The 12,874-nt window shown below is 38.4% G+C and overlaps 1 protein-coding gene across 1 annotated transcript in view; it reads right to left on the bottom strand.

The window, feature by feature from the left end:
- epha6 (eph receptor A6) overlaps positions 1-12,874 on the bottom strand; it is a 68,057-nt gene that overhangs the window by 30,233 nt on the left and 24,950 nt on the right. Inside the window, exon 4 of the mRNA XM_061287759.1 lies at positions 2,172-2,327. Within this exon, the coding sequence (XP_061143743.1) occupies positions 2,172-2,327 (156 nt within the window). The remainder of the gene's footprint in view (positions 1-2,171; positions 2,328-12,874) is intronic.

Genomic DNA, 12,874 nt, shown 5'->3' on the forward strand with positions numbered 1-12,874 from the left:
AATTTCTTGATTTTTTTTTTTTGAATGAATCCGAATCGTATACACCTTGTCCAAAATAAAGCTCCACTTCTCACTAATATTCATCATAGTGAATCGACTGTCGATTCTGTGACTTGACTAGAAAAAAAACTTGAATGTCATACTGTCAGTGGAACACACCTGAAAAAAGAAGAGGAGCTAGACTTGACCCTTGAGGCACAGTGCAACAGTGCAGCTCAGCCCAATTATAAACAAGTCTTCCCCAAAACACGATGTTAAAAGGTTAACAAGTTGTTTTACTGCACGACTCCATTTATTACAGCCTATCGCCCTCTCTTTCATTTATGGTATTTTTATGCTCCCTGGATGCATCAGAGTAAGCATTGTGCTGTAGCAGGCAGTCAGCCGTCAACAGGCTGGAGTTAAAAGGCCTGCGAGATTTGAAAATTCCTTTTCTGCCAAGCTCACTGTCTGCCAAGACAATGCAATCCTTCCCTGTCCCTCGGCAACCCTCCATCCTGCTCTACCTTTGCTGGAAATCTCAGCAGACCGCAATGCTCCTCCTCCGCTTCTGTCAGCGTATGTCCATTCTTTCCCCTCGCTTTATCTGGCCCGGCCTTTATCGGCCATCATCGCACCTCCTCTATTCTCTCCGTCGAGCAGAATCCACCCACCTTGCCCTCCTGTGGATCAACCCCACTGCCATCAATCAGCCTCTATTCTCCTCTAGAGGGAGATTGGGATCAGTATCCTCCTCCTTTTCTTCTTTCAATGTCTACTCCGCCCATGTTTCCTCCATCATTATCTCTTCTCTTGTGAGATCCTTGCTTTCTTCCTCCCTTTATATAGCATTTCTTTTTCATGTGTCCATCGGCCTTATTTCTAAGAATAATAATAACGGCAAAGAACTGTAAACCGTCACCCCTGATGACACGAGAGGTCTTCTGGCTGATCCATCTTTAATGTGGACTACTAACACAGACGATTCAGTTTTGGACAATCACATAATTCTTTCCTTATCCAGCATGTACAATATACTATAGCCTGGAGATGGGATTTATTTTAGAGTTGCGATATTAATATACAAGCCATGAATTTCTGTTCATTTCCTCTCCAAGCATCGCACCTTGCCGATTAAATTCCCAGAATCTTTTTCAGAATGCACAGTGCAAATAGCACGCTCCCCATCCATACAAAGATTACAGTGATGCTCCGTAAATCTAAATGACAGCTCAATGGCGTTTTAATTAAAGGGGAATAAGTCAAATTAAACTTTAATTTAATGCAAATATTACTTTGTAATTACTGTCCGTGAATCAGCGGTAAAGATGAAGCAGATGATCCACGAGCTATTCATTTGATTATCTATTGTACACTTTGACTCTGAACAGATACATATTAAATACTGCGAGGATCCTCCAGAGTCAGGTATTAACAAGTTTTGGCATTGCACGTCAATCACAGTAATATTGCATGCACAGACAGTAGATCTTGGGAAAGCTACTTCGGAAATGTGGTGAGCTAAGCTTTTGGGCAAACACGGATATGTCCTGTATGTCTGTTTGGTGAGATCTTATAGTAAGTAGTAATATTGCCTCCAGCTGTTCTTCAGTCTATTCTGTATTCTTCTACATCAGGGTGTCAAACTCTTTTTGTCGCGGGCCGCATTCTAGTCATAGTTTCCCTCGGAGGGGCATCATGACTGTCAATGTCTTCTATATATATATATATATATATATATATATATATATATATATATATATATATATATATATATATATATATATATATATATATATATATATATATATATATATATATACATATATATATATATATAAACAGTTTAAAAAGATGAATGATAATAAAAAATTGCTAGCAGTATCTCTAAAAAAAAAGTGAAGACAGTTTGTAATTTTAGTAATGACACAAAATTTGTCTTGGCGGGCCACATAAAATGATGTTGCGGGCCATATCACACCAATGTTCTACATACTCATTGAATTTGAGGATTAGAAATTCCGGTAGCTTGTGTGGACACGACCACGCATTCACTAAATTAACTTCCCGACTCAAAATCTAGTTGATTTTGGAAACGGCGACGAAATGACAACACTTAACGACACTGACGAATGTCGTTCAACTACTTATGTTGACACTTTGCAACTATTAGGATGTTACAGCATACTTACGTGTGCAAGCCATAGTTGGGGGATCTTTTCCAGCCCTGAAGTACCCCACTTCACATCGGCAGACTGCGGCACCTTCTCCATAGCTGAAACTATTAAGTGGGCACTTTGAACACTTGATGTTTCCAGCAAAAGCCTTGTAGAAGCCTGGTCGGCATGCTGAGTGGGACAAAAACAAAAAAATACAAGGTGGTCAGTGAAATCTGACAAAAAGCCAAATCAACTTGCTCAATCCAACAAACTGTCAAATTACAACTTGAGATAAACATTCAATTAAGTTATTTTCAACATTGTCTTTTGAAGGCCAGTTAATTACTGTAACAAAACGCACACACATGATTGTACCACAATGATTAGTGTCATGGCGTACGGCATGCCAAGGTTGCTGACATCATTAACCTCTTACACCACTGAGTCACAATCTGTCCGTCAAGCCCGACCTCCTCCATCCTTTTAACTCTGTCAGCCTAATGGGACACCTCGTGTCGACCTTTTCTTTTAAACCCTTGTAACAACATTCTGCCTCAATTTGTCTGGTCAGAGTCAGACTCTACTCCAGGGCCACAGTGGTGCTACGCTAGGGCGGACAATGCATCAAGTAAGAACTCACACAAACATGCTTTCATGAATACGTACACCAACCTACCCTGCTGCAATTGCACACAAAACTCAGATTGCTAAACGAGAAATGCATACATTGAAAACGAAGAAAGATAAGCTCCAAGGATGATAAAATAATTGCAGCATAGTAACAATGGTACAATGCTCGACTGGGGTCTATCAAGGACCAAAAGGGTCAACGGTTCAAATCCCAGCTCTGACTCTTGGCTGTCAAAGTGTCCTTGGGGAAAACATTGAGCCTTAAATTGCTGCCAGGTTATCATTGTCAATGACAACCTGCTCTCAAGAGCCTTACCTGGCTAAATGAAAAATAAATAAATAATAACACTAAGAGGCAGGCCCTGCATTTAACTGTGTGAAAGGAGACTTACTATCACATACAAAAACTAATATCTCATGATTTTTGTTTCATGAAATATTACTTTTTATTCCTCTCAAGACTTCAATATAACTTTTGTTTGCTCATGGCAAACCATAATGTTTTAAGAATAATGTTTTTTTTTATCACTTGTGTATTGTCATAAAATCTGAAATTCTAATTACCGTAGTCACTCTTGACACATCTTGGTGGCCATAAAAACAAATTTGAGAGTAAAGGCACACCTCATTTGTTTTTTTCAGTGCCCGCAGCAGGGTTGGAGCAGCACGGCGCAAAGGAAGGTTTGAGTTCATTTTCTCCTTGCTGTTTTAAAATGTATAACATTGCCATCTCTTGTTGTCATTCAGAAATCACTCCGTCGCTCTCTTAAATTGCATGCGCTAAGATCGTCTCCTGCCTGAATTGAAAATTTGTCATCCCCAAAAAATATATAAAAAAAATAATTAAACCATAAACATTTTTCAATATGAATGGCACACAGGTCCAAACATAGATTGTCTTATCTGTGTGGGAACAGATCGGACCGTCAGGTTACAAAACGAGGCTCTTGACAGATGAATAAAATAACTTTTAAATTTTAGAGGGCAGCTTCACACATCTTGGAAGTGGGCACAGTCGAGCTGGGTTCAAAAAATGCTTTTCTGACTCACTGGACTTTGGGGCCATAGTCAACCGTTGGCCCTCGGCTCAAGGTTAATGGGATCTGGAAGTCATCCAGAACATCCTCACAGCACTAAGTCGTGGACCGTAAGCGTTGCGAGTTATTCCATTTGGTGTCGGGTAGAAACACAGGAGCATTAGTAAGGGCATCACTTAATTACTTATTTGGAAATTGTACCCCAATTAATGGCAAATACCGTCTTTTTCCAAGTATAATGCGCAAAATTTAACTAATTTATTGTCCTAAAATCTGGGGTGCGCATTATACATGGGTATAATTTATTTATTTATTTTTTTAATCCGGATATCATACGGAGGCCGCCATTACAGTTTTCTTCTCTTCTGTTCACTTCAAACACGCTCCATACGAACACAATGCTCTCGTATCAGACGCTTGCTCGATCACCTGCTCGTTTGCTGTCACAATGTACCCTACACAAATCCGAAACATTTCTTCGCTATCGAGTTTGCTAGCGCATGCGCAGTGATACTGACTGGCAGAATAACAAAGATGATATTTTTTCTGAAATGATTTTACGTTTACGGACTTAAGTAGGAGTAAAAATTTGGGTGCGTATTATACATGGGTACAGGCTTTTTTCCAGCATCGACATGCCATTTTTAGGGTGCGTATTATACATGGGGGCGCATTATACATGGAAAAAAACGGTATTTGACATGGAAGAAATTGTTTAAACCCATAAAAGCATTTATACATTTGGAATCCAGGACAGTTTATTTATTTACCACCCAGTTCAGTGAAAAAAAAAAAACCTCATTATTCTTTTTTTGACATGCACGTAGGTGGTATTGATTTTCTTGGCAGAAACAAGAAGAAGCCTTCTTCCCACGTTGTGAAACTGATGATTTTATTGTTTCTAGAAAGTCACATTTCTATACATTTGAACAAAATCACTTCCAAGCCAGTCTTGTATGATGCCTGGTAAATTACATGCATAATATGCAGCTTTGCCGTTAGCATGAACAGTCTTTGCAGCCGATGGGTGGTGAATTCTTCTCCCGGGTGGTCGGCGAAGGAGAACAATTCCAAGAGGAGCACAATTCTGCAGCATTTACTTGCAGAACCACATCAACAAATGTTGCAGAATAGTTCAGCTCTTGAAATCAAAAGCAGTGTGGTGACGAGGCGATGCAAATGATAAAACTCAACTCAAATGTATACAAAACTAATATGAAATGTCATTTTCATTTGTCCATTTTGACTTCAGGCAATAATTAGGGACACCAGATACAGTACCACACCGGTATCTAGCAATCGGGCTATTCTGATTTTGCAAAACACGATTCTATTTAAACAAAAGCAAATCCCCTTTAATTATCTCTAAGCTAGAGCAAAATGATTTTTGCTTGAATCTGTTTTGGTATGCTTCCAGGGGCTTTTGCGGTATCAAGCCTATAAACCCACAAGATGATGAAATATCTCTCATATTCTAAAGAATCTCTTGAGGAGTGGCACTCCAACCAACCCTTTAATAGTTTTTCATGCAATCAGGACCGATGCCCTCATCACTCCAATGACTGGGCCTGCTACAAACCCCCCCCCCCCCCTCCCCATCTTCATTAACCGATGAGAGTGCAAGCTCTGATTTGCACTTGAGGATTACTTTGCCTCCCAACACGTCTCGACTGAGGTGTTGGGAATGGTGTTATTCAATTTGTGAAAGAAAAAAAAAAAAGTTGGCCAACTATGTATGAATATTAATCTCATTTGTTGGCTGTCATAATACATCTTAAAAGTGCCATCCAGAATTGTCTTTTCATCCCACATAACGTGATCATGTGAATGAAAAACGTATTTGTGCATCACATCAAATATTTGTGCTTGTTTTTGGTTGCTGCCTTCATACCTCACCGTTTTCCCCGGCTCGTTCATTCAAGTGTCTATCATGACTTACTCTGCAAAGTGCCTGGTGATCACAAGGCAAGTAAATGAGTATTGAACCAGTGTCTTGGTTTGTTGGGATGGATGAGGACGGGTAAAGGACACAAACAGCAGCCACAAGGCGAAAGCACAATCTGGTCGATATTCAATTGGACAGTGACACAATTTGGGATAATTTTGGATCTTTGCACACCCACAACAGCTTTGAAGGTAAAGCAAAAGGACGTAATTAAGATATAGTTCATCAAATCCGTTCAGAAAATCGATCATACAAAAATTAGGATTATCGTAATCATAGTTTCCCTCGGCGGGCTTTTATGATTTTTAACGCCTTCTATGTACGGTGTAGGCTACAAAACAAACTAATGAATAACGATTTTTTTATTTTATTTTTAAAGTGAAGACAATTTGTAATTTTAGTAATCATACAGAGTCCATGCAGAATTTGTCTTCGCGGGCCACATAACATGATGTGGTGGGCCGTATCTGGCCCCCGGGCCTCGAGTTTGACACATTTGGTCTAAAGTATCATGTTCAGATGTGACAGGGCAATGTGTTTAAAACACAAACAAAGAAAAAACAGATACCAACAATATGAACTATTTATGATACAGCATGTCAACTGCATTAACATCAACTAAGAACTGATTATAGCATTAATAAATGAAGCAATTTAATCCAACAATATCCACTGCTCAATCGGCTATCTTTAAGTCACAGTTAAACATTTTGACTAAAAATAATAGAAATGTCATGCAGCACTCATTGCATTACATTAAAGTTTGCTGATATACCGTCTGGCATGCTGGTGTAGTTTCACACTTGCTTTTAGTGCGAAAACAATTGCGTCATAAACCATAAGACACTGTGTGTTTGTATCCAACAGCGTAATAGTCACACGGCTTATCCATACCATTGGACAAATTAACACATCCACTTCCGTGGAAATTCTACTCCACTGTTTATAATTTCAACAACAGTTTGACATACCGGAAGGCGATGTGAATTTACAACTTTGGTTTAAAATGCGCCACAGTTTCATCTGTTTTGTAATCTTGATTCATACTGCTAATTTTCACCGGTTTAATAAGGCTACGATCTTGTTGTATGGTGGTTTGTTGAATTTAACCTTGCTTGGCTAAGGTATAATGGTTGCAGGCTCATTATTGGAAAGGTAAGCGAGGCAATAAGCTATTTTAATTCTGCTTATTTAAAAAAAGAAACAGTGTTCACAAGGATAATCACAGCTAATTATCTCTGCCATTGACTTCTCTGAGAGTGTAAGCGACTCTATAAAAAAATTCAAGTAGTCACATATAGAGCTCCAGCCACCAGAATATAACAGTTTAATACACGTTTAATCTCACTAAATAAATTAATAACTTAATACTACAAAGTGAGATGTTACAACTAAATCATTAATACAGCCAATTTTAGTGTTTTTTATGCATCCAAATAACCCTTTGCTAAATCAACACACCCACAAGCACATTCGCAAACGTGTGCCTATCTGCAGAGGAGTCAACACCGCCTGACGATCGCTTTGGGATAGATCGTAAGAAGGAGTTTTTACAACACTGTCTGGGTGTTTGAAAGCCCTGACCTGTTGCTCGAATGTATGACTAAAAGCCCAAAATGAAAAATGCTATAAATCTACTGCTAATTGTTGGAGGTGGATGACACAACCAATGCGCCATTGTGATCAAGGGAATCCCAGAATAAGAATCAAAGTAAGAAACAAATTCACACAAATCTCTACTCCTGCTCCTGAAGATGTGAATAATATTTTATGAATAAAAAAACTTGAATATAATCCCATAAGTATATTTTATGTAACTGAGCCGATTTGTCTTAAGTAATAAAATTAGAGCTTGTCAACTATACAATGGCCTCAACTCAGTTGGGATATTTGGAATCTGAAAAAAACAATTAACTTTGACGCCATTTTTTTCATGATTCAAAACTTAAAACTACATTACACATTCAATCATTAGATGCACAACCTCGAAAAAACTCTACCAGCCGCCATTAGAAACGGCGTCAGTATAACTATAACAACACGTGTACAAAATAACATCATAGAAGCATAACAGCAGTCAAATGAAATAATTGTGCTGGGAAGAACCAAAATATTCCCCAACACATCACTGCAGCAAAATCCAGAAGCGCCATAGTGTTATTGGACCCAGATGCTGAACCAAACCAAATGAAATATCATCCAGAGCCGAGCTCCCAATGTCATACGCTAACAATGACATTGACTACATCTTCTCATTTATCTTCGGACTTATTGGATTCTATTAGAGGTAGGCCGACTCATTCGCTTGATCTAAATATAAAATTTAATGTGGCTCCTCTCTCATTTAACGTCACGTAAGCGTACACCTTTACACACAGATGAGTAGTCGGTATATTATTTTCTCCTCTGCTTCTTGTCTGATCTATAGAGTTTAATAGTGTTTAATAAGGCTGACATTACATTGGTATAATCCTACTCTGTCATGCACCGACACACAACCAATTCCATTTCCATCGGCTCAGCTGTTTTCTCCGCGCTCTAAAAGCTTATTTCAATGAACAAAACGAAGCTTCAAATATCAATTATGAATGAGTTGATGGATAATTCGTTTCCTTGAATCTTTTGGTAGTTGTTCAATATGTTTTTTTTCTTTTTTATTACTAAAAAGCAATAGAAACCCTACAGAGAGGAAAACAATCAGGTGCTGGCTGTTGAATTGGGTTTGAAATATATCTTATGTGACACCAGACCTGGAACTTTCATTTTTTGGTCTGGTATTTGCTGTTTAGAGCTACTTTAATCTGAGAGAGGGCACTGTAATGTGTCAAATGAAAAAATAACAGGGTCATGAAAACAATCCTCAAACATTCTTTGTTGGTCTCGAGGTACAAAAGCAAGCGCACTGTATTGTGTCTGTATGTGGACTAAAAACAAACAACGGGAGCGGGAAGAATGTATGTCCAAGTTAAGACTTTTTTTTAAACAATATTGTAAGTCAGATTTTTTAAGGGGGACTAATTTACGATGATGTCATCCGTCTTAGCGCTCTGGCCTCCTACTAGAAGGTGCCTTATTGCAAGGTGTTGCTTATTTTAGACGGACCTCTGTGGTAAATATTGTTAAAAATGGGAAACAATGCCTGGCGCCAAATCCAAATTTATGGGATTGCGGAGAAAACTGGAGTATCAAGAGAAAACCAACACAAGCACAGCGAGAACATGCAACAAATATGAGCAGACTGAGCTAACCACTTTGAAAATTGACATTTAACCGTAATTGCACTTTACCGGCTGACAGTGGCCCAACAGTCGTTCGTAAACATATCATCGTTGGAAAATCTGCTGATGTCGTCTGCTCCGCTATTGCTTGATTGTTTGTTATGATTTGCGGATTTACACGTGAACCTGTTGACCGCCGCGCTCTTCTAATATCAAGTAAGGTGTGTCGAAATCAATGCAATATTGTGCTTTTCTGGGTTACTCTCAATAATCTTTTGGGCTTAGTCGACAAGCAGCTGTAGCTTTTCCAAATCACACTGTTGTCTCCGATTTATGTAATTAGTTTACTGTTATTGCGTTCACGTGGAATGGAGGGTGTAAAACGTGTTATTGCTTTTTAACTGAACACGGTGGGGAGACAAATGTGTGCAACAAGATCAATAAATCATATCTGAATACATCAGCGTTCCTCCAACTGGAAAATGAACTAGTGGCGTGTCCTCTGGTTATAATTGAGATTAAGATTATATTAATATGTGCAGAATCATTTCCATTGTATAACATGTAATGAAGTGTTGTAGTTAATGCATAATTGTATGGATTAAATAAAGTGCTAAATCACTTGGTACGCAAATGTAACTACTTGCATTTGTGATATTGTGCATGCTTAAAAAGACACCGCCTCAGCATTCAAATTTCAACTGCCTTCTTTTCTAATTGTTCATTCATCAGTCCTCATCTTCCAGGATAGTTGATCCACTTGAAAAGCCTCCTGCAGTTTTTTAATCACATTGACCACCAGCATTCAAATTAAAGCCGTCACCGCCACTGCTGGATACAAATGGTCAGGGCAATGTGTCTTTTAAGCACGTCGACATCAGATAACACATCGGGCCCTACTTGTGTAATTATTTTGACAACGTTAGCAGCTGTACGTGAAACTTCTCCGAAACTAGAAGGCTTTTCTTTTTTATAAGCAACCATAACTTCACACCGGAGGGCGGGAGGTTTTATTTGAGTTGAGCGCATTTGTCATATTGCGGCTATGATGTTGTTCAAAGGCCTGCATAATACAATCCCGGGATTCCCGAAGGGCTAGAGCTCGCACAGACACTACATCAACAAAAATATATTGAAATCAGTTTAACTTGTTCAATGTACTACTCTCAAATAATTTCACCGAGCCAAAAGCTCCCTCAAGCCAGCCTGTCTCTCCTTTATATAAACGAGAAAAAAAAAGCATATATATTCTGATCTCGAACAAGAGTTCTTCTGTATATCACAGCATCATTAACGATGTTGCTCCGCCTCTAAATAAAATGCAAATAAATCCCAGTAAAGGGATTTAATTAAGTACATATCTTTGTGTTTCCCTTGCAATTAAACCCCAGCGGAGTCTTCCAGCAGTTCAAACATATTAAAAAAATGCCTGATGTGAGTGGATGATGTTAAAAGCCGTTATCCTAACCACATGCACATGCATTTAAATGCAGTGCAGCAGAAAGCTTATGTGCTCTTTCTTTCTTTTTTTTCTCAAGTGTTTTTGGTATTACGCTTAAATCAAGCAACGTAACTGCTAAATTGGATGAAATTTATTCTTAAATGTAATACATATAGGTTATATGAAAATATCAAATTTGATTATGGCAGTGTTAAATCTGTAATGAATGTAAAATAAAAATAAATCTCAGTAAAGTGAGAGAAAAATGTCTAATGCCACACAGCCTGCAAGTAGGATAAGGTTGCCAATAAAATAAAATAAAAAATTAGTAATAACTGCCTCCACATCATTTGGTAAAGCTTTGGCAATCCGGCACTGAAATGCTGAACTAAAAAGCTGTTCGCAGGTCCTAAAAGCTGTACAATAAATTTCAGCTAAAGAGTTAGGTCATAAACCTTTAACATTCTTGTGTTCACAGTTCCTCAAAGTTCTGTGAAGAAAAAAAAAAAGTTGAAGCAGTTTAATATTCCGCCACTTGTGCGGAAGCAATCCATTTGAGCCTCTCCTTTGGAGAGATTGCTGGAGAGGTGTGTTGGAAGCCCACATAATGCCTGTGATTATAACAGGAAATGATCTGACTCTATAGGCAACCTTGAGCATCTGTCACAAAGTCTGTATTTATTTTCAACGAAAGCCATTTGCAAAAAGCAATCCCAATAGAAGCTGTGCTATCAAGTCTTATTTTCACTGAGGCAATTAGTGAGCTAGCTGCAATACTGTGTGGTGAAAAGAAGAAATATCAGCTACTATGATAAATGCACAGAAAGATGAGTTTCCTTCTTATTGTAATCCATGGATACTACTGAGAAGTATTTTCCAAATATTGCACCCCCGTTCAAGACTTCTTGACAGAGCTGTGAATTTATTCCACCTCTGCAACTGAGAAAAACAATATAAAGAGCAAAAAGAATCACTTTAGCAGTTAATTGCATGGCCAGATGGATCTAACGGAATCATTCTCTCGAGCATCCAGTGACACTGACAGCACTATCAGACAGACCCATCGGAACACTGTGTGCGTTTTTGTGAGCGTGCGCACACTTGTGTTGGCTGTTGAATCTTCAACTTGGCATATTCTGAAATCTCAGTCATCAATATGATTGCTTAGAAATGAGAAAAGAGACTGTTTCATATCTGCAATGCACAATCCAGTTACTACCGGTTTCGCTCGTGTTGATATTGTGTTGAAGTTAGTCGCAAATATGTAATGGCACTAAAAGACTGATGGGGTGAGCTGAAATGTCAAGAGGCTCGCTGTTACTCTACCACATGGGCCTATTTCAAAATAAAAGTATCAAAGGTTATTACATTGGCATCACTGTTTAAGTTGGTGGAGTTTTCTTTTTTTTTTAAGTTAGCTTTTGCACCAAATAATTTAAGTTGGTAAGCTTTTATATTTTTTAAGTTAGCTTTTGCACCAAATACATTTTTCACCAAATTTGATTAACAAGTTGGTAAGCTCTTATTTTTTTAAAGTTATTTTTTGCACCAAATCTAATTTGAAAATATGATCTAATTTTTTTTTTCTGAGTATAGTGTCACAATAGATGCATTTTAACAAATGTGTTATTTGTAAATAAGTGCTTGGCACTCTCAGACTTTTTACTAAAAAAAAACCCCATTCAGCCATACAACCTGGCAAAATATGAGAGGTGCGGATGATTATTTTGTAACAGGGTTGTTTTTGTTTTTTTTGGAGCGTAAATTATTCCTTTGGAATTCACACAGTAAAAAAAATAACTGCACCAGTAAAGCTGAGGCTGTGAATGTTCAGCCTGTTGTAAAGCACATTAAAAAGCAAAGCAGTAGCACATTTTTTCCACTCACAGTGCCATTTTGTTAACCCTGGCTGACTGAAAGGAGGTAAAAGAAAAAGTGCGATAGACCCACAGTGGCCAGTTAAGTGGCCTTTCCAGTGAGTCTGCAACTGCATGTGCGACCGTGTGTATCAGAGACATCAAACAGGCAGCGCTTGGGGTACAGAGATTTTAGTCTGCCACCCTGGGGTCTTCTGGTGGCCTGCAGCTCACATAATGTTAATCGCTGCCCATGATCCTGTCCTGCTACTGTTAACACTCACAAGGAAGGAGCATTGTGACTAGCGTGTTTGAAGCTATGCAGTCATGCACAACTGTCTCAGGGGCTGTATAAATTTGCAGTCGACAGACTACACATGGCATGTTAAATGTCATGACTGTTTTGCATGGGCTAAAAAAGGGATTTTAGTGGGGAAGGTAGAGAAGGAGCAATACTAATTGATATATAATTTTACCTCTGTGACAGACAATAAGGACACATCGCTACAAACTCGCATTCAACACAGTCAGTCACATAATGATAAATTTATGAGTCTTCCTTTGGTCTGAGTGACTATTGGCAGTTTAGCTGTCAAAAAAGAAGCCACT

The sequence above is a fragment of the Syngnathus typhle genome, linkage group LG9 (assembly GCF_033458585.1).
Source record: "Syngnathus typhle isolate RoL2023-S1 ecotype Sweden linkage group LG9, RoL_Styp_1.0, whole genome shotgun sequence".
Lineage (NCBI taxonomy): Eukaryota > Metazoa > Chordata > Actinopteri > Syngnathiformes > Syngnathidae > Syngnathus > Syngnathus typhle.